General features: G+C 41.1%; 1 protein-coding gene across 3 annotated transcripts in view; it reads right to left on the bottom strand.

Annotated features, from left to right (window-relative positions):
- The window catches only part of MCC (MCC regulator of WNT signaling pathway), a 494,592-nt gene that overhangs the window by 97,934 nt on the left and 373,930 nt on the right, over nucleotides 1-22,728 (bottom strand). For all 3 annotated transcript variants that reach the window (XM_033178900.1, XM_033178901.1, XM_033178902.1), the window contains one exon: nucleotides 17,709-17,851. In XM_033178900.1, coding sequence (XP_033034791.1) covers nucleotides 17,709-17,851 — 143 coding nt within the window. The remainder of the gene's footprint in view (nucleotides 1-17,708; nucleotides 17,852-22,728) is intronic.

The following is a 22,728-nucleotide window of genomic DNA, read 5'->3' as shown; positions in this document are numbered from 1 at the left end:
TTGAAAGTAATGGAAAAAACCGCAACTGCTTTCGCACAACCTAATAGATACTAGTCTATGTGTTAACTGACTGCTTATGTTATCTGTAAGGCTTCAAGTCAACAGTAGACTTTTTTTTTTTTTGAGACAGAGTCTCGCTCTGTTGCCCAGGCTGGAGTGCAGTGGCTGGATCTCAGCTCACTGCAAGCTCCGCCTCCCGGGTTTACGCCATTCTCCTGCCTCCGCCTCCCGAGTAGCTGGGACTACAGACGCCCGCCACCTCGCCCGGCTAGTTTTTTTTTTTTGGTATTTTTAGTAGAGACGGGGTTTCACCGTGTTAGCCAGGATGGTCTCGATCTCCTGACCTCGTGATCCACCCGTCTCGGCCTCCCAAAGTGCTGCAATTACAGGCTTGAGCCACCGCGCCCGGCTAGACTTTTTTTTATTATTATACTTTAAGTTCTAGGGTACATATACACAACATGCAGGTGTGTTACATATGTATACATGTGCCATGTTGGTGTGCTGCACCCATTAACTCGTCATTTACATTAGGTATATCTCCTAATGCTATCCCTCCCCCCTTCCCCCTCCCCACAATAGGATCCAGTGTGTGTTACCCTTCCTGTGTCCAAGTGATCTCATTGTTCAATTCCCACCTATGAGTGAGAACATGCGGTATTTGGTTTTCTGTTCTTGTGCTAGTTTGCTGAGAATGATGGTTTCCAGCTGCATCCATGTCCCTACAAAGGACAAGAACTCATCCTTTTTTTGTGACTGCATAGTATTCCATGGTGTATATGTGCCACATTTTCTTAATCCAGTCTGTCACTGATGGACATTTGGGTTGATTCCAAGTCTTTGCTATTGTTTGTGAAGTGACACAATAAACATACGTGTGCATGTGTCTTTATAGCAGCATGACTTATAATCCTTTGGGTATATATATCCCCAGTAATGGGATGGCTGGGTCAAATGGTATTTCTAGTTCTAGATCCTTGAGGAATCGCCATACTGTTTTCCACAATGGTTGAACTAGTTTACAATCCCACCAACAGTGTAGAAGTGTTCCTATTTCTCCACATCCTCTCCAGCACCTGTTGTTTCCTGATTTTTTTAATGATTGCCATTCTAACTGGTGTGAGATGGTATCTCATTGTGGTTTTGATTTGCATTTCTCTGATGGCCAGTGATGATGAGCATTTTTTCATGTGTCTGTTGGCTGTATGAATGTCTTCTTTTGAGAAGTGTCTGTTCATATCCTTTGCCCCTTTTTGATGGGGTTGTTTTTTTCTTGTAAATTTGATTGAGTTCTTTATAGGTTCTGGATATTAGCCTTTTGTCAGATGAGTAGATTGCAAACATTTTCTCCCATTCTGCAGGTTGCCTGTTCACTCTGATGGTAGTTTCTTTTGCTGTGCAGAAGCTCTTTAGTTTAATTAGATCCCATTTGTCAATTTTGGCTTTTGTTGCTGTTGCTTGTGGTGTTTTAGACGTGAGTCCTTGCCCAATGTCCTGAATGGTATTACCTAAGTTTTCTTCTAGGGTTTTTATGGTTTTAGGTCTAACATTTAAGTCTCTAATCCATCTTGAATTAATTTTCGTATAAGGAGTAAGGAAAGGATCCAGTTTCAGCTTTCTACTTATGGCTAGCGAATTTTCCCAGCACCATTTATTAAATAGGGAATCCTTTCCCCATTCCTTGTTTTTGTCAGGTTAACAGTAGATTATTAGTAGTTAAGGTTTTGGTGAGTCATGAGGTATATCTGGATTTTTAACTCCACAGTGTAGGGGTTGGTGCCACTATCCCTCATATTGTTGGGGCTTTTTTAACTCTTACTTTAGGTTCATGAGTACATGTGAAGGTTTGTTACGCAGGTAAACTCGTGTCATGGGGGCTTGTTGTACAGATTATTTCATCACCCAGCCCAGTACCCAATGGTGATCTTTTCTGCTCCACTCCTTCCTCCCACCCTCCACCTACAAGTAGCCCCCAATGTCTGTTGTTCCCCTCATTATGTCCATTTGTTATCATTTAGCTCCCACACACAGTACTCTGTTTTCTATTTCTGCATTAGTTTGCTAAGGTTAATAGCCTCTGGCTCCATCCATCTTCCCACAAGACATGAGCTTGTATTTTTTATGACTGCATAGTATTCCATGGTATATACGTACCACATTTTCTTTATCTAATCTGTCATTGATGGGCATTTAGGTTGATTCCATGTCTTTGCTATGGTGAAGAGTGCTGCAATGAACGTTTGTGTACATGTGTGTTTATAATAGAATGCTTTGTATTCCTCTTGGTATATACCCAGTAATGTGATTGCTGGGCTGAATGGTAGTTCTGCTTTTAGCTCTTTGAGGAATCGCCATACTGTTTCCCACAATGATCGAACTCCTTTACACTCCCACCAACAGTGTATAAGTGTTCCCTTTTCTCTGGAACCTCACCAGCATCTGTTATTTTTTGACTTTTTAATAGTAGTCATTGTGAATGGTATGAGATGGTGTCTCATTGTGGTTTTCATTTGCATTTCTCTAATGAGCAGCAATATTGAGCTTTTCTTCATATGCTTTTTGGCTGCATGTATATCTTTTGATAAATGTCTCTTCTTGTCCTTTGCCTACTTTTTAATGGGGTTGTTTTTCTCTTGTAAATTTAAGTTCCTTATAGATGGTGGATAGACCTTTGTTTGATGCATAGTTTGCAAATATTTTCTCCCATTCTGTAAGTTGTCTGTTTACTCTGTTGATAGCTTCTTTTGCTATGCAGAAGCTCTTAAGCTTCATTAGATCCCATTCGTCAATTTTTGCTTTGTTGCTATTGCTTTTGGTGTCTTTGTCATAAAATCCTTGCCCTTGCCTCCATGCAGAATGATACTGCCTAGGTTGTCTCCCATAACCCTCATATTGTTAAAGGGTCAACTGTAATGTCAGGACTGAAGGAAAAGATATTTCATTATTTATTAAAGATTCCTTCTCATTATTCATTAGGGGTAAAATTATTTAATCAGAAGAGGGAAAAATCAATGGAAGTATAATTCTTACCATGCTTTCTAGACTTCAAGCTCAAAATACTATGGAATCAACAGCATTTGATAGACTGTCATGTCACTATCCACATTATCTCTCTCATTTTGGGTACACATTCATGCCTTCCACTGCATTGGAATGATTTGTGGAGAAGACCCAGATGGTCAACTGCCTGCCTTGACAGCTGTCAAGCTGTCAGTCAGCTGTGGCCAACTAATCCACCCTACTTGACCTGGTGTTTTTTTGGGTGAACTGCATTCTTTTTTAAATTAAAAGTAGACTTGCCTTTAAATGGCTGGCTTTCTTTTAAAGAACAAAGTTTCATGTTTTTTTTTTTTGTTTTTTGTTTTTAAAACTATTGGAAGGAAATGTATTCCTTTTAGTTCTCTGAAAGAATCTAGTACAGGAAATAAGTGATTAAAAATGTCCTCATTCTTTCTTCAATACTATCTCCCCTTATTTTTTCAGATAGCATAGAGAAGATCAGACTCATCTATGAATCTTTTGGTGAATAACTGAACAAATGGGATTTTGAAATGCTCTTCTATGAATATAACAATCCATTTTTGTCTTAACAAGAGCTCATATAAGATCCATATTCAAGAACTTCCAAATATTAAAAAAGAGATTGATATAGACCACACAGGAAAACAGGGAAAGAGAAACACATCTTCTTTATGGGCATTATACTTTTTAGACTGTAAATTAATCAGAACAATATGTTTTGCTGGCAGACAAGGAGGTTTCGGTTACAGTGTTTGAAATGCAACAACATGAAGATGAGCAGATGCCTGTGTGTTGTTGGCTGCATGTACATCAAGATGTACATGATACCAACAACACACAGGCAACTGTGTGCCCAAAGATCAGGAGAAACATCAGGCTCCTGGTGCAGGCCTGAAATCTTAGCGGTCAGATTATATTACAGTAGATAGAGACTCTGGGATGTTATCTCTCTGTCCTCAAATGAGGTGGCATTTTGCAGCCCCATTAAACCGAAGGGTTGAGTGCCAATGCTGAGATCACAGAGATAGGAGGGGTCCGTGCCTTGGGGCTGCTGCTGTGTGAGATGAAACATGTGAGAGAGTTTAGGACAGGAGCCTAGGCTGAGGACAAATTCCATGGAGGGAAGAGAAGATCTACAGTCTGCAGGGTCCTAGAGGTTTAAGAAGAGTGCCATCAGGAAGGAAAGATGGCTTAGGGTCAATGCCATAGAAAGGGACCAATGACAAGAAAAGGTCACTGGATTTTTCATTTAAGAAATCATTGGTGACTTTTTTTTTTTTTTTTTTTTTTTTTGAGACGGAGTCTCGCTCTGTCGCCCAGGCTGGAGTGCAGTGGCCGGATCTCAGCTCACTGCAAGCCGCCTCCCGGGCTTACGCCATTCTCCTGCCTCAGCCTCCCAAGTAGCTGGGACTACAGGCGCCTGCCACCTCGCCCGGCTAGTTTTTTGTATTTTTTAGTAGAGACGGGGTTTCACCGTGTTAGCCAGGATGGTCTCGATCTCCTGACGTCGTGATCTGCCCGTCTCGGCCTCCCAAAGTGCTGGGATTACAGGCTTGAGCCACCGCGCCCGGCCGGTGATTTTCAAGAAAGGTGTTTTAGTCAGCTCAGGCTGCCATAAAAAAATACCATAGACAGGGTGGCTTAAACAATAGAAATTTATTTTCTCACAGTTCTGGAGCCTAGATCCTCCAAGATCAAGGTCCAGCATGGCTGCTTTCTGGTGAGGGCTCTTCCTGGCTTCCAGATGGCTGACTTCTCCCTGTGTCCCCATATGGCTGGAAGGAAGAGAATATACATGCAAGCTGTCTTGTGTCTCTTCTTAAAAGGCAATACACCAAAAAACAACCCTATCCAAAAGTGGGCAAAGGATATGAACAGACACTTTTCAAAAGAAGACATTTATGTGGCCAATAAGCATATGAAACAAAGCTCATCATCACTGGTCATTAGAGAGATGCAAATCAAAACCACAATGAGATACCATCTCAAACCAGTTAGAATGGCGATCATTAAAAAGTCAGGAAACAATAGATGCTGGAAAGGATGTGCAGAAAAAGGAACATTTTTACACTGTTGGTGGGAGTGGAAATTAGTTCAACTATTGTGGAAGACAGTGTGGCGATTCCTCAAGGATCTAGAACTAGAAATAACATTTGACCCTGCAATCCCATTACTGGGTACATACCCAAAGGATTATAAATCATTCTACTATAAAGACACATGCACATGTATGTTTACTGCAGCACTATTCACAATAGCAAAGACTTTCAACCAACCCAAATGCCTATCAAGGATAGACTGGATTAAGAAAATGTGGCATATATATACCATGGAATACTATGTAGCCATAAAAAAGAATGAGTTCATGTCTTTTGCAGGGACATGGGTGAAGCTGGAAACCATCATTCTCAGCAAACTAACACAGGAACAGAAAACCAAACACCGCATGTTCTCACTCATAAGTGGGAGTTAAACAATGAGAACATATGGGCACAAGGAGGGGAACATCACACACTGGGGCCTGTCAGGGGGTGGGGGGCAAGGTGAGGGATAGCCTTAGGAGAAATAACTAATGTAGATGATGCGTGCAGCAAACCACCATGGCACATGTATACCTATGTAAAAAACCTGCACGTTCTGCATGTGTATCCCAGAACTTAGGTATAATTTTGAAAAAACAATGAAAAAAAAAACAGGCAATATACCTTCTTGAGGGCCTGCTGTGGTTTGAATGATTGTCCCCTCCAACTCTTATGTAGAAATTTCATCCCCAATATTGGAGATGGAGTCTAGTGGGAGGTGTCTGGGTCGTGGGGGTGGTGGATCCCTCATGAGGAAATTGTTGCCCTTTCTTGTGGGTGAGTGAGTTTTCACTCTATTAGTTCCCTGGAGAGCGAGCTGTTGAAAGAGCCTGGCACATCCTCCCTCTCAGGCCATGTGATCTCTGCATAGGCGGCTCCCCTTCCCCTTCTGCCATGAGTAGAAGCAGCCTGAAGCCCTCACCAGAAGCAGATGCCAGTGCCATGCTTCTTGTACAGCCTGCAGAACTGTGAGCCAAACAAACCTCTTCTCTTTATAAATTACCCAGCCTCAGATATTCCTTTCTAGCAACACAAAGGGACTAAGACAGGGCCCTACTCTTCTGACTTCATCTAACCCGGATTCTCTCCAAAAGGCCTCATCTCCAGATACCACCACAGTGGGGGCTAGGGCTTCAATATATGAATTTGGCAAAGGGGGCACCACAGCTCAGTTCACAGCAAGTGGGTTTTGGTAAACTGTTGGAGTCAGAAGCCACACAGCAGCAGTGAGCTAATGAGTAAAGGGGAGATGAAGCAGAGAATATGAACAACTCATGAGACTTGGTAGTGAGAGGCTGATGTTATGAGAGTAGCTTACAGAAAAGAAAATAACCTCCTTGGGAAAGAAACGATCTTATGTTTAATTTGCTTAGAAATCCTTCTTTATTTTCTTTTCACATCCAGTGAGCTACTGATATATTTTGCCATTTCCCCCATCCCACTGTATAATCTCCCCAAGTCAGATTAACATTAAAAAAAGCCACTCATAACAGTGGCTTTTTTTAAAGAGAAAGAGCACATATTACAAAACAGTGCGTGTTGTATGATCAGATTTGTTTAAAATATTCATGAATACAATTTTTCAGAAGGCCTTATGTATAAAGTGTTTAGTGTTTAATCCTAGGAGATAGGATTTAGGATGCATTAGGCAGAGTTCAGTTAGGAAAACAAACTGCACTGCATGTTTCAAGTGGAAAGGATTTAACTTAGTTCCATGTCTGCAAAATTGTTGGAAGGGCTGCAGAAAAGCGAGGTGAGCAGAGGCTACCAAGAGCTGTCAGATTTGCCATCGTGGCTGTGATCCCCTCAGAGATCAGGAACTGCTACTGACTTTGCATCACCATGGGCTGAGGGAGAATAGCTCCCACCTCCCTCTGCCTTCCAAACCCATGTGAGTGCATTTCATCAGCACAGTTAAAACTCTATCCAGAACTCAGCTGGTAAGAGTCTGAGAGATAGTTCCCTGGCCCTTTTTGATTCTGGGGAGAATAAAGAGAGGGGTGGGAATGGTATCAAAGTGCTAGACAACAGCTATCATAGTCTCTACCCACTTTAGTTACTCAGTGACCAACTGTATGCACCCTCTTATCCATACCACAATTTCTAAATTGCAATAGCAATGATACTAACCTTCTCTGTAGTCAATCCTCAATTCAATTTAAACAGGTTCATCTTTTCAAAACGAGAGATCCAAAGTACCATCATTTATAGTGTGGGATATAAGGATTTTTTAAAAATAATTTGATTAATTTTTTTATTTTTTAATTTATAATTTTTTCCTTTTTTTGAGTTTTATATTAACTGGAACTTTACAAGGATCCAATTTCCTTAAAATTTTAAACATTATTCCTAACGATAGTATTGTAAAGTGATCTTCACTCTTCTAGTTCAATGACAAACCCACCTAGATATAATGTAACCTACCTACTAAATGATGAGTTTCACCAGTACCAACTCACACTATCTGAAATAATAGAAGAAAATAAGAGGAAAAAGAAAAGTGCATGTGTGTGTGTGTGTATGTGTGTTTATATATATACACACATATACATATACAAGCAAGAAAATATGCACAGCCTAGCCATCTTTTCTGCTACTGGTCATGAGGCTAGAGTTGATATTTATAACTTCCCTCTACTAGGAAATCCATATTTTATTTGTTTGGCTAGCATCTCAGCTGCTTAGAATGAGTTCTTTGCTTAATGAAGTAATCCAAAATCTTTATTCCTCAAGGGCCTAGCCCTCAGTGGACTGACTTGTATTTGGCCTGACCTGTATTGGGTTGTTCTAATCTACTAACTTTCACCACTGGATAATTACTAGAAGGTATCCTAGGTATTCAGACATAGTACTCAGTGTCCCCATTTCCTCTTGATAGTTACTCCAGCCAGTAGAGTAACTTCCTTCTTTGCTTGTTGGCTCAGTGGCATGGGGTGTCCCAAAGGGCCAAACAGGTGCAGTCAATTGAATCATTTGTGTATTCTCTGATGGAGAACTTGCTAAGATTTCATACCAGCAATGCTTGAAGTTGCAAAAATAAGAAGCTATAATTTTTTTTTAAACTGATACAGGATAGATATATATTTTCAGGGTACCTGTGGTATTTTCATACATTTTTACTGTGTAACAATCAAGTCAAGATAACTGGGATATCCATTACCTTCAACATTTATCTTTTCTTTATGCTGGGAACATTCAAATTATTCTCTACTAGCTATTTTGAAATATAAAATATTATAGTCACTCTATTGAATTATCAAACACTAGGTCTTACTTCTTCTATCTAACTTATTTTTGTACCAATTATTCAACCTCTTTTCATCCCCCTCTCCTCCCTACCCTTCCCAACCTCTAAAAACCACCAAACTACTCTCTGTCTTCATGAGATCTACTTCCTTAGCTTCCACATGAGTAAGAACATGCGATATTTGTCTTTTTGTGCTTTCTGGCTTTTTTCATGTAACATAGCAACCTCCAGTTCCGTTCATGTTGCTGTGAGAGGATTTCATTCTTTTTTTTATAGCTGTTAATATTGCACTGTATGTATCTTCATCCATTAATCTGTTGATAGGCACTGATACTGATTTCAAATTTTGGCCGTTGTGAATAGTGCTGCGATAAACAAGGGAATGCAGGTATCTCTTCAATATAATGATGTCCTTTCTTTTGGATATATACCCAGTAAGGGAATTACTGGATCATATGGTAGTTCTATTTTGAGTTTTTTGAGGAATCTTCATACCGTCTTACATAGAGGTTGTAGTAATTTATATTTCTGCCAAGAGTGTATGAGACTTCCTCTTTCTTACATATCCTGGCCAGCATCCATTATTCCTTATGCTTTTCATAGAAACCATTTTAATTGGGAAGAGAGAATATCTCACTGTGATTTAGAATACTTTTTCATTTACCTGTTGGCCATCTGTATGTCTTCTTTTGAGCAATGTCTATTCAGATCTTTTGCTCATTTTTAATCAGATTTGTTTTTTGTGCTACTGAGTTCCTTACATTCCTTGCCAGTGGACAGTGTGCAAATATTGTCTCCCATTCTGTAATTTATCTTATCACTTTCATTATTTCCATTGCTGTGTGGAAGCTTTTTAGTTTCATGTAATCCCATTTGTCTAGTTTTGCTATCATTGGCTATGCTTTCGAGGTCTTACTAAAAAAATCTTTGCCCAAACTCAATGTCCTAGAGCATTTCCTTAATGTTTTCTCTGAGTAGTTTCATAGTTCAGGTCTTATGTTTAGGTTTTAATCTGTTCTGATTTTTGTATATGGCAAGAGACTGGTGTCTGGTTTCATTCTTCTGCATATGGATATCTACTTTTGCCAGCACCATTTATTGAAGAGACCGTTCTTTCCCCACTGTATGTCCTTGGTGCCTCTGTCAAAAATGAGATGACTGTAGATGAGTGGATTTATTTCTGGATTCTCTATTATGTTTCATTGATCTATGTGTCTGCTTTTGTGCCAGTACTATGCTGTTTTGGTTCCCATAGCTTTGTAGTAGAATTTGAACTCAAGTAGTGTGATCCTTCCAGCTTTGTTCTTTTTGCTCAGGATTGGCTTTGGCTATTTGGTTTTTTTTTTTTTTCTCTCTCTCTCTTTTTTTTTTGTAGTTCCATATACATTTTAGGATTTTTTTTTCTATTTCTGTGGGCCATGACATTGGCATTTTGATAGGGATTACACTGACTCTATAGATCACTTTGGGTAGTACTAACATTTTAACCCATTTATGCTGGAGACTTAAATTTTTTTATGTGTGAAAAATCAGACCTTGGCAATGACCTTGAGCAGTAGGAGATAAATAACTCCCACAAGCTTAGCGTTCCAATAATGGAACATTAGGCACAAATGGGTTAACAATATTAATTCCTCCAATCCATGAACATGGGGATCTTTCCATTTGTTTGAATCCTTTTCAGTTTCTTTAATGAGAGTTTTGTAATTTTCCTTGTAGAGATCTTTTACTTCTTTGGTTAAATTTATTCTTAGGTAGTTTATGATTTTTGTAGCTATTGTAAATAGGATTGCTTTCTTGATTTTGTGTTCAGATTCTTCACTCTTGGCATATATAAATGGTATTAAAACCCACCCAGATATGTAACCTACCTACTAAATTGAGTTTCACCAATACCAACTCATCCTATATAAAATGATAGGAGAGGCTGGATGTGGTGGCTCACACCTGTAATCCCAGCACTTTGGGAGGCCAAGGTGAGCAGATCACCTGAGGCCAGGAGTTTGAGACCATCCCGGTCAACATGGTGAAACCCCGTCTCTACTAAAAACACAAAAAATTAGCTGGGCATGGTGGTGCACACCTGTAATCCTAGCTACTCAGGAGGGGGAGGTACGAGAATCGCTTGAACCCAGGAAGCAGAGGTTGCAGTGAGCCCAGATTGCGCCACTGCATGCCAGCCCAGGCGATACAGTGAGACTCTGTCTCAAAAATAAATAAATAATAAAAAAAAATAGGAGAAAGTAAGAGGAAAAAGGGACATGCATATATACATAAAAGCAAGAAAACATTCATAGCCTAGGCATTGCTTCTGATTACAGGCTATAGCTGGTTACATGCTACAGTTGATATTTACTCCTTCCTTCTCCTACTAAGAAATCCTTATTTTCTTTAGCTAGCATCTCAGCTGGTTAGAATTCTTTATTTAATGAAGTAAACCACAATCTCTACTCCTGAAGGAGTCTGCTTTTAGACCCAGTGATGTCAACAGAGACCCGAAATAAGAAAATATAAATAAATAAATAAAAATAGACCTAGTGATGGCACAGCTCATGGGTATAAGACAACTTCTGATAAGATTCATACAGGCATTGATATTCCTATAGGTAGAATTACTTGCTTGAGGACTTTGAGTAATCGTAGCTCTCCTGGTTTAGGAGCTGCTGTAAGAATTACGTAAGAATCAAATTTTATTTATTTATTTTTTACCTGCTAGGACTGCATGCAAGGAATCAAAATTTAGATCTTTTCAGATCTAAAATTTAGATTTTTGTAGCTATTGTAAATAGAATTGACTTATTTGGTTCTCTGGCTGATTGTTATTGGTGCATAGAAATGCTAAAATGATTTTAATATGTTGATTTTACAGCCTGTAACGTTACTGAATTTATCGGTTCTGGAAGTTTTTTGTTGGAGTATTTAGGGGTTTCTATACATAAGATCATGTCATCTGTGAACAGGATAATTCTGTGAACAAGGTGAATTTGACTTCTTCCTTTCCAATGTGGATGCCCTTTCTTTCTTTCTCTTTCTGAATTGCTCGAGCCAGGACTTCCTGTATTACAATGAGTAACAGTGATGAAAGTGGGCATCGTTGTCTTGTTCCAGTCTTTAAAGGAAAGGCCTTCAATTTTTCCCCCTTTGCTATGATATCAGCCATGGGTTTTTCATAGGTTGCCTTTATTTGAGATATGTGTGTGAGTCTGTTCTCACACTGCCATAAAGAACTTCCCTGAGACTGGATAACTTAGAAAGGAAAGAGGTTTAATTGATTCACAGTTGGGCATGGCTGGAAAGGCATCAGAAAATTACAGTCATGGTGGAAGGGGAAGCAGGCACCTTCTCAAGGCCGCAGGAGAGAGTGTAACCATGTGAAGGAGGAACTGTCAACCACGCATAAAACCATCAGATCTTGTCAGAACTCATTCACTATCATAAGAACAGCATGGAAGAAACCAGCCCCATGATCCAGCCACCTCCCTCCCTTAACATGTGGGGATTACAATTCAAGATGAGATTTGGGTGGGACACAGAGCCAAACCATATCAATATGTTCCTTTTGTATCCATTTTGATAAGGGTTTTTATCATAAAGGGATGGTTATCAAATTCTTTTCTGTCATCTACTGAAACAATCATGCTTTTTCCCCTTGATTCTGTTAATGTAGTATATTGCGTTTATTTATTTGCATATGTTGAACAATATTTGCATCCCTGTGATGAATCCCACTTGATCACCATGAATGACCTTTTTTATTGTGCTGTTGCATTTGATTTGCTAGTATTTTGTTGAGGATTTTTACCTCTATTTTCATTGGTGATATTAGCCTGAAGTTGGTGCTTTGTTGTTGTTGTTGTTGTTGTTATTATGCCCCTGTCTGCATTTGGTATCAGGGTAATAGAAGCAAAAACTTTTGAAGTGGATTTTTAGGTTTATGCATAAGAAGGGCCACTTCTACTCTCTCAATCCACAAAACACAGCACCATATACTGTTGCTACTTGGGAGCATTTACCTCATCTCTAGGGCATTGAAAAAGGTTACCTCTCAGATGGTGCCATAACTAGGTCCACTATGATTTGGATTGAGTCCATAATGCTACTTATTACCTGACTTTCAGCAACCTGCAGTGTCTGATTCTTGGCTACATCAGCTCTGTAGCTATAAGGGATGGGAGAGTCTTCTAGGGTAATCACAGAAAGTCCTAGGCACTAAATTGTGTCCCAAAATTCTTTTTTTTTTTCTCTGTCACCCAGGCTGGAGTGCAGTGGCAAGACCTTGGTTCACTGCAACCTCTACCTCCTGGGTTCAAACAATTCTCCTGCCTCAGCCTCCTCAGTAGTTGGGACTATAGGCGCATACCACCACGCCCAGCTAACTTTTGTATTTTTTGGTAGAGACAGGGGTGTGTTGGCCAGGTTGATCTCAAACTCCTGTCCTCAAGTGATCTGTCTGCCTCAGCCTCCCAAAGTGCTGGGATTATAGGCATGAGCCACCACACCTGGCCCATGCCAAAATTCTTATGTTGAAGCCCTAACATCCAATGTGATGGTGTTTGGAGACAGGGCCTTTAGGAGGTAATTGGGTTTAGATGAGGTCATGAAGATGGGGTCCTCGTGATGGGATTGGTGCCCTCATATGAAGATACCAGCAGAGAGCTTGCTTCCTCTTTGTCTCTTCCCTCCATGTGAGGACACAGTGAGAAGGTGGCCATCTGCAAGCCAGGAACAGAGCCTCAATGGGGAAATAAATTAGCTCGTGTCTTAATCTTAGACTTCTCAGCCTCCAGAAATGTGAGAAATACATTTCTGTTGTGTAAGCTACCTTGTCTATGATATTTTGTTATGGCAGCCCAAGCTGACTGATATACCTTCCTAAGTCCCTACTCTGACTTGTAAACCACAAATATTTTGGAGCTCCATGGGCTATCATCAGTTTAGATTCAAAGTCTAGTAATCTATCTCAGAATATGGTTCTCTCTTTTCCCCACTGCACACTCTTCCTATAAGTACCTGCCATTCTCTTTCTTTGAAGAGGTAAAAGGAAAGTTTACTGCACTCACTTGGGGCATGATTGTATACATTTTCCCCTTCATCCAGGGGGCTCTGGTTCTATAACTGGCCTGTTATTCAGGTAAGTGAATTGGATGAGGCCATGATTATCCATTGTGATGACAAGTAAAATCTCTGTTCACCAGACCAGAGTTTGACTATAATGATCAGGTAAAACTTTAGTACGCTGCCCATTTCTATCAGTTCTAGAGATCTCATGCTTAATTAGCCACTACAAAAATCCCTAGCAGGTCAAACTTTTTTGACTACTATTGTGACCTTGTTGACCAATACAATAACCAAGCCCACTTTGACTGTAGTTGTTCAGTGGTACCAAGGACCCCATTTTAAGGACATTATCTCCCAGTCAACATTGCTAACTCCTCAGGCTGCTAAAATTTTTCTAGATTATACTAGGAAAGTTCTGGCATTTCAACATAATTTAATGTAGAGTCCTTTGTTGAGCCTAACATACCGAATCCAGAATCTCTCACAGGAAAAGTCCTATAAATAAAGTCATCATCGGTCCAACTGAATTCCTCCCTCCATGGTCTAGAACGCTTAGTTCCTAATCTCACACATGAATTAATATGAACATACGAAAAAAAGCTCATCACCACTGGTCATTAGAGAAATGTAAATCAAAACCACAACAAAATACCATCTCATGCCAGTTAGAAGGGCGATCATTAAAAAGTCAGGAAACAACAGATGCTGGAGAGGATGTAGAGAAATAGGAATGCTTTTACACTGTTAGTGGGAGTGTAAATTAGTTCAACCATTGTGGAAGACAGTGTGGTGATTCCTCAAGGATCTAAAACTAGAAATACCATTTGACCTAGCAATCTCATTACTGGGTATATACCCAAAGGATTATAAATCATTCTACTATAAAGACACATGCAACCTTCACCTCCTGGGTTCAAGTGATTCTCCTGCCTCAGCCTCCCGAGTAGTTGGGACTATAGGCATGCACCACCGCACAGAGACACAAAAAGCAACAGGAAAAAAGCAAACGTTGACAAGTGGGATCTAATGAAGCTTAAGAGCTTCTGCATAGCAAAAGAAAGTATCAACAGAGTAAACAGACAACTTATAGAATGAGAGAAAATATTTGCAAACTATGCGTCAAAGGTCTATCCAGCATCTCTAAGGAACATACAACTTCCCCAAGTTTTATTAAATGTAAATTAATGGAATCTTATAAATCTTCCAGTGCTTTACTTGTATCTTTCCAAGTTGGATTTTCTACTTATCTCTTTGGGACATGATGACATTTGGCCACTTTTAGGCCTAAAGATAAAGATGAATGAAGCAGAAATGGGACATGACTATATTTGCCACCTCCTACCTGGCATGAAATAGTTATAGAGTCTCCAAGCAAGATAGGACTTGCTTTACTGGATGAGGAAGGAGAATTGTTTCTGTAGGAAGGAGTGCTCAGTGGAATTTGTAGTTTCTAGGTATGTGAATGCATGTGAATCTACCCAAATGAACCCTACAAATTCTCACAATTTCACCTTTTCCTACCAATGCTTAATCTTCACTTAAAAGATCTGATGTGGCTATGAATTCAACTCACATTAGAATTCTGCAACCTGCAGTATCTGGTTTTTGGCTACATTAACACTGTGACTATAAGGGATGGGAGAGTGTTCTAGGGCAGTCACAGAAGGTGCCTGGTGCTTTGATTGTGACCTGAGAAAAAAATAGAAAACTATGAGATTGTCATTTTCTTTCCTTAAGCAATTCAGTATAGCTTAAGTGTGGATGTATCATAGGTTATATAAACTATGCCCTTAATAAATATTTTTAGCCTCTTCCAATTAATTAACTGAGGCCAGATTTACGTGACACCTAAGTCTATAATGGTACCACCACTGTGTCTGTCCAGTATGACAAGCAATTCTGTAGACCCTGGGTATGCTAGGGCAGTTAGAGTTCATCCACGGTGCCTAGTTCCTACTGCATTTGGCCCATCATAGCATATTAAGAGCTGAGACTGTGATGGCTAATTTTAGGTGTCAACTTGACTGGATTAAGGAATGCCTGAGAGAAATGTTAAAGCATTATTTCTAGGTGTGTGTGTGTGTGAGGGTGCTTCCAGAGGAGACTGGTGTGTGAGTTGTTGGACTGAGGGGGAAGATCCACCCTTCGTGTATGTGGGCACCATCCAACTGGCTGGGGGTCTGGATAGAACAAAAAAGGAAGAGAAAAGACAAATTCACTCTCCCTCTTCCAGGAGGTGGAATACTCTTCTCCTGCCCTTGGACATCAGAACTCCTGGCTCTCCAGCCTTTGGACTCCAGGACCTGCACTTGCATTCCTCCAGGTCTCTTGGACTGAGAATTACACCATCAGCTTCTCTGGTTCTGAGGTTTTCAAACTTGGACTGAGTCCCGCTGCTACCATCCCAGGGTCTCACGCTTGCAGGCAGCCTGTTGTGAAACTTCTCAGACTTCATAATTGCATGAGTCAATCTTCCTAATAAATCCCCTTTCATATCTTTATAGATATATATCTGTCTCTATGTTCTATTGGTTTCTGTCTCTCTGGAGAACCCTGAATAATTCAGAGGTCAAACCAATTTGCTGGAGTGCTGAGGGCTGGGGAGATGCCTAAGCCTCAGGAGCTCAGAGGACAAGAAGAGACATGGTCTCATTGGTCTACATGTCTACGCATCTTCCAGCCTTGCAGGGAATCCCCTCAAGGAGGGGCCAGCTCATTTACACAACACAGACTGGCAGAATTTAATATGGCATCTCCACAGATGTAGTCTTCCTTTAAATTAAAGGCACCAATAAATGTTTGTATTCAAAAAGTTCACTGCATTTCAAAGTGAAGCAGTTTGGTCATTATATTCAATTTAAACATCTTGAAATTGAGATTTCTAGGTGATGTGTATTTTTTCACATTTTGTATTTTTCACAACTTACGGAGCCCATTTGCTTTCACTTTCTCAAGTGTTTAAAAGTGCAACATGTATTAATAAAAATCACAAATTTGCCAGTGTCCTATGTTAGTCTCCTTTAAATCTGCTACAATCATTCTTTTGGGCTAAAAATTCTTCTCTGCTCATGTACTTCTAACCTACAATCACTCTGAAGACCAATATACAATTTAAAAGCCTTGAGGTTCTAAATTAGAATATGCAGTTTATTGTGTGGCTCTAGCTCAGTGCAAATTTTTCCACAATTTTGCCCAGAAAACAGAGGCCCATTAGTAGCCTCATCAAGAAGCCCTGTTATTACTGTGACTCTCGGTGTTGGAACAAAATGCATCCAAAGTTTCCTCTGACTTCTAGAAGGAGAGTTTAAAGTAGCTGCCTCTGAAACTGTTTTAAAATTGTGGCTTGTGTAAGCATTCGGTGAACAAAGCACTCTTTCTCCAAAAAGGTAGGTGCCAGCCATTTGCTGTCCTCAGGCTGTTCCCTGAGCATCGCCAGGAACATGAAAATGCTCTCATCCACGGCTCAGTAAGTCATTTAAAGCAAACCTCTCCTCTGAGAAACAGGGCAGATACAAACAACTAATACTGTGGCAGGAGACTTAGGGGCCAAGTGATTTACAAGTAAGGAAGGCAGAATCCCTACCAGTTACTGTTATGAAAAGGAAATTCAGTAAAAGCAGAGATATTCTGGGTTCTGACCCACCTCTATCCTCTGCTAATTTTAACTACAAGGCAGTCACTCTCTTTAAGCCCCAGCTTTTTCACCAGTAAAATGATGGGTCAAATCTTGCCCCCTGCCTTATGAGTTTGGTAAGAGGATAAATCCATGTTGGTAGAGCAATTTGAGGTAAGCTCAAAATATAATCAGATTATCTAGAAGCCTACATAATGCTTAGTTATAAGCTACATTCATAAATCTCTCAAAATCTCCAAGGAAGGGACACAGTTTGCACATTTAGCATCCACCCAGTGAATAAAAGGAGCAGCAGGGACGCTGGTCTCTAAGATGAAAGGGGCTCCATTTAGAACTCATGACTAAAGCATTTCACTCAACTTCTGATTTCATACCCTTATCAATAAACTGAGGACCACAACCCCCACCTTGACTGCTTTCCAGGGTTATTGTAAGGACCCAAATCAGAACAGAATAAGGGAGGTAAAAGCACATGATTAACAAAGCTAAGAGCAATATACACTTCGAAAGCCTTAGATACAAAGAAAACATCATTATAATCTAGTTTATAATCTATAAACTAGAACTTCGGTCTTGGAGTTAAAATATTAATAGTTGGGGCTACTTCAGCTCCAAGATGGAAGGTCTAGCAGGAGGGGCAGAGTAAAAGCCGACTGGAGCCATGTACCTGATGGTGGTGCCTTGCAGACGGTCTATCTTCTTGTTGAGCTCCGCAATGACGCTGTGGAGCTCTGTGATGCGTTCCTCATAGCGAAGCGTCGTTCGCTCCTGGACATCCTCATGCTCTCTCATGAGGTGGGACTGCTCGCACTGGGAATAAGGGAAAAGGACAGAATGCTGATGAATTCAGGCACCTATAGGTGGGTGATTCCAAGCTTTGTGGTCTCAAACCATTACAACTGCCAACACTGAGTAAGCCCCAAATAAAATGTAGGTCAGCTCATTGGCTGGCAATCCCAGGAAACATATCAGTGGCTAAATTGTATAATTCCCCTGGTGGATACCGGAGTCTTTGCCTTTCTAGCACTCCATCTCTCTTTGGGAAACAGTCCCTTTGCCACTGCACACTGTCCAAGTGGGGCTATCCAAGTCCCCCGCTTTCCCATAGTCAAGAAACAGGGGCAAGTGGTCCAAGCTAGATCCATCAGATACCTTCTGCAGGGAATTTCAATCTTGAGCAAATGGATGTAAGGTTGCATGGAGTTGATTCAGAGAGCCTTGAAGAGCATCTCTCTTAGTTCCTGCTACCTACAGCTTCCTTCCCAAGTTCCTTTATGGCTGTTTAGTTTCTTTTTTTTTTTTTTTTTTTTAACCGATTCACTACTCCTTTGTTGAAGTTTATCAGAGTTTGTTTCAGCTATTTTTCAACCAAATAATCCTAAATGGTATAGTACCACTTCTTATCTGGCTAGATTATCAGCAAATTTAATGCTTTCCGATATCATCATCTCCCAGACTATAAGCTCCTGGAGGGCAGGGACTAGGTTTTTCCTTATTTAGCCTAGCACCGACAAATGGCCGGGTTTACTGTGGGTGATGGAGGAGTGTTATGGAATGAATGGATGATGATATATCACCGTCATGAAAACTGCTTAGCAGAAATAGTGATAAAAGAGGCAGAGGGGGCCGGGCGCGGTGGCTCAAGCCTGTAATCCCAGCACTTTAGGAGGCTGAGACAGGCGAATCACAAAGTCAGGAGATCGAGACCATCCTGGCTAACGTGGTGAAACCCCGTCTCTACTAAAAAATACAAAAAAGTAGCCGGGCGGGGTGGCAGGCGCCTGTAGTCCCAGCTACTTGGGGGGCTAAGGCAGGAGAATAGTGTAAACCCAGAAGGCGGAGCTTGCAGTGAGCTGAGATCTGGCCACTGCACTTCAGCCTGGGCGACAGAGCAAGACTCCGTCTCAAAAAAAAAAAAAAAAAAAGAAGCAGAGGAGCTTCCCTTGCTCAGCGTTTGATGGACTAAGAGGCAGCAGAGTTACAGAAACATTTCTGTAGCCAGAGTTTAAATCCTGAGGAACCTGTTCACCTCTGACTTTTCTCCACTGCTCTCAATCCCTTCCAGTCACTGTGCATTTAATCTCACTTACATAATAAAAAAATACTCCTCAGTGACGGAACAAGTAGTCTAGCTTGCATCCTTGTCTACTACATTCAGCTTTGATTAACTTCCTGTCACTAGAGGAACTTTAATTTCATCCTCAACAAGGTTTTCTTAGTGCCAACAGCCATATGTGTTTCCAGCATTGCAGGTTTGCATCTCCAGGCCTGGTGGCAGGCAGGGAAAGAGTAGGATTTCTCACCCGCTAACTCCCCTGTCCCTCCCTAAATCGGCTAAGCTTCCAATGGCATATCCCAGGACAGGGACAAAAGGCTTTCAACGATAAACTGAACATTATACTAAGCCTAACTCAATACTGAAACAGAAGTGCTCAACGAAGAAGTTGATACAAATACTTTGGTATCAATCATGGTAGGGCTCGCACTTCAACAACAGCTGGATCAGTATTTATGTAACTTCCTGGGGGTTACTTTAGAGCTCCAGAAACAAGATTGGAGGCAACAAAGTTGTTGAATGTTTTATCACAGCCTTAGAGGGATAGTTACTTTCAGGAAAATACTCCTGTGAACTACTATTCTTAGTGACAACCGGAAACATCAAATAATCTCCACTCAAGGTCAAGCACACAAAAAAATAAGTGGGAACAGAGGCAAGGATCAAGGTCGAGTGAGAGGCACATCTAGTGGAAGCTTTCCTAAACAAAGATGCCGTAACCAGCCACAGACACTCTTTCCATGAAGTTAGGCCTTTCTCACCCATGATCCTACATACTTAAGGAACAGGAGAAGTCCACAAAATGACAGGATCTCAAAGGCAATTTCTATCAATAAATGAAAGAGCTTATATTTCTCTGGAACATACCAAGAAGAGAACACTGTTCCTCTCAGACCTGCAGCACATTTTAAGCTCTTGCTATTAGCCTCTGTTCCCAACCTCAGAGTGTGTGTGTGTTTGTGTGTGTGTGTGTGTGTGTGTTTGTATTGTATGAACATGTGCAGATGTAGTGGACACTCTCATGCAGGTTACCAGTTCCAGATCTTAGTGTGACTGTAGGATAAAATTCTGTCTCTGACCTGGATCTCATCAATGCAGTGACTCCTACGTTCCCATGTTGCTTGTTCCTCCTCTTTGGTTTATCCATATTCAGTTCTCTAGGGCTACAAATTACCGTGAAACATTTCCACTTACACACTCAATGAGCTCTCACTTTCCCTTATTTCCCCACTCATATTTCCTTGTTTGAAGTCCTTACAGGTCAACAGGCCACTACCACCACCTGGGCTGACAAGAAACTACAAAGTCCAATGAACAACGAAGATGTTCAAGGGTCTATATAGAGAAAGGCACACCATCAATTGATAACCACCAAAAGACCACCCTTTGGCATCCCTACTGACTGATGTGAACTGCCTAAAAGATGTGATCCTGGCCAACCAGCAGCCCTTGCTGCTGCTCTGCCTGTGGAGCAGCCATTCCAGCCATTCTTTTGTTTCTCTAATAAACCTGCTTTCACTTAAAAAAAAAAAAAAAAAAAAAAAAAAAAAGACCCTGTGAGGCTGCTCAGGATACCAGATGGAGAGGGAGAGCGTGCTGTCTGGTATTGCACCATCTTTCCCCTGCCTCTAACTGGGAAGCCTGCCTGGAGGATACCTGCAAGAACAAGAGGCAACATGAAGCCTGGTGATTCAGTCAGATGGAATAGGGCTTGTAGCTAGATAAAGAAAAAAAAGACTTGATGTATATTTGGAGCTCAAGCACTCATTTAGAAGAAGTAACAAGAATATATTGGAGGGAAAAAAACCTCTTTTAGCTAAGGGCAAAGGTATTTAGTTACATTCCCATATTTTTCATAAGTTTTAAGAAATAGCATATAATGTAATGCTTCCTCTACACATATCAGACATTTCTTAAATGAGACTGTGCTGGGTGCTACAGGGGAGGTGATTACAATACATGTTGAAGGTAACTGTGGTCACAGCTTACAGTGGACTGAAAGAATGCCAGACTTCTCTTCTGGAGAACAAGAAACAGGGATAGAAGTGGAAGGGTGGGGAGAAGAAGAGATACTAGGATGGCATCCTGGGGATTCTTTCCCCAGTGAAAAGAGAATACCAGAAAATAATTATCAAAACAGACTCCTAGCCGGTGGGTGTATCAATGACCGAGAAGCCACTGCTCAAGGTTCATCTCTACACATCAACATCCTCTTATTAAACATACTTCACTCATTTGTGCACACTCACTGTACCCAGCCAAAGAAGCTGAACCACTGATCTCAAAGCTCAGTGAAAATCCGCTGAGCATTTCCAAGCTGTAGTGCAGGGAAAAGTGGAGCAAATCCCACAGGGCAACAGCACAGGAGGAAACAAGCCATCACCTGCAAAAGCCAAAAGAACCAACACAACACCCTTGTTCATTTTTTTTGTTTCTTTTTTTTTTGAGATGAAGTCTCGCACTCTCGCCCAGGCTGGAGTGCAGTGGCGCGATCTCTGCTCACTGCAAGCTCCGCCTCCTGGGTTCATGCCATTCTCCCGCCTCAGCCTCCTGAGTAGCTGGGACTATAGGCGCCCAACACCATGCCCGGCTAATTTTTTTGTATTTTTTTTTTTTTTTTTTTTTTAGTAGAGACAGGGTTTCACCATGTTAGCCAGGATGGTCTCGATCTCCTGACCTTGTGATCTGCCCGCCTCAGCCTCCCAAAGTGCTGGGATTACAGATGTGAGCCGCCACGCCCAGCCAACACATCTAGCTGCTCATGAGTCAACCCTGGGAATGTGGCACTTTAGTGCAGGAAAAGTGGAAGATGAGCAGGTGGCAGGCAGGGCAGACAAAGCCATTCTGTGTACCATCACTGGCCTTCCTGCCCTGGCGACCTCCCACAGAGGCAGGAGTGGCCTGTTAAAGTGAGGTCCACTCCTGTCCCCACACTCTAGTTTCTTACTGACCTGTTGCCTCTCATCACCTTGAGTTTTCATGACCTGGGAGAACACTTTTTGTTTTTTTGAGATGGAGTCTTGCTCTGTCGCCCAGGCTGGAGTGTAGTGGGGTGATCTCAGCTCACTGCAACCTCCGCCTCCCGGGTTCAAGTGATTCTCATGCCTCAGCCTCCCAAGTAGCAGGGATTACAGGGGTATGCCACCATGCCCAGCTAAATTTTGTATTTTTAGTAGAGATGGGGTTTCACTATGTTGGCCGGGTCAGTCTTGAACTCCTGACCTCAAATGATTCGCCTGCCTCAGCCTCCCAAAGTGCCGGATTACAGGCATGAGGCACTGCGCCCGGCCCTGGGAGAGCACTTTTTAACCCTGGATGGTGTATGATTTCAGGTGTTCTGTTTAATAAGGAAATAGGTTAGGACAAGCTCAACACTGCACCTCTACGTAAGAGTCACCTAGGAGTACGTGTTCCCGTAAGGCCTCATTCAGGAAGGTAACACAATGACAACAACCAAATGGAAAAGAGGTTCTCTTCTATAATTACTACTTAATATTTGCATGTTTTCCAATTTTTAAGTTAAAAATTTAAGTACAGTATAGACTTTCAGAAAATTGATAGAAGACCCACCCATTTTTTAAATAATTTCCCTAGCACATTTTTTTTCTGAATCGTTTTCATTTCTCCCCAT

Source organism: Trachypithecus francoisi, unplaced genomic scaffold (genome assembly GCF_009764315.1).
Source record: "Trachypithecus francoisi isolate TF-2019V2 unplaced genomic scaffold, Tfra_2.0 Lachesis_group2, whole genome shotgun sequence".
NCBI classification, from domain to species: Eukaryota; Metazoa; Chordata; class Mammalia; order Primates; family Cercopithecidae; genus Trachypithecus; species Trachypithecus francoisi.
Note: the sequence above shows the minus strand (reverse complement) of the source record. Positions and strands in the feature narration are given on the sequence as shown.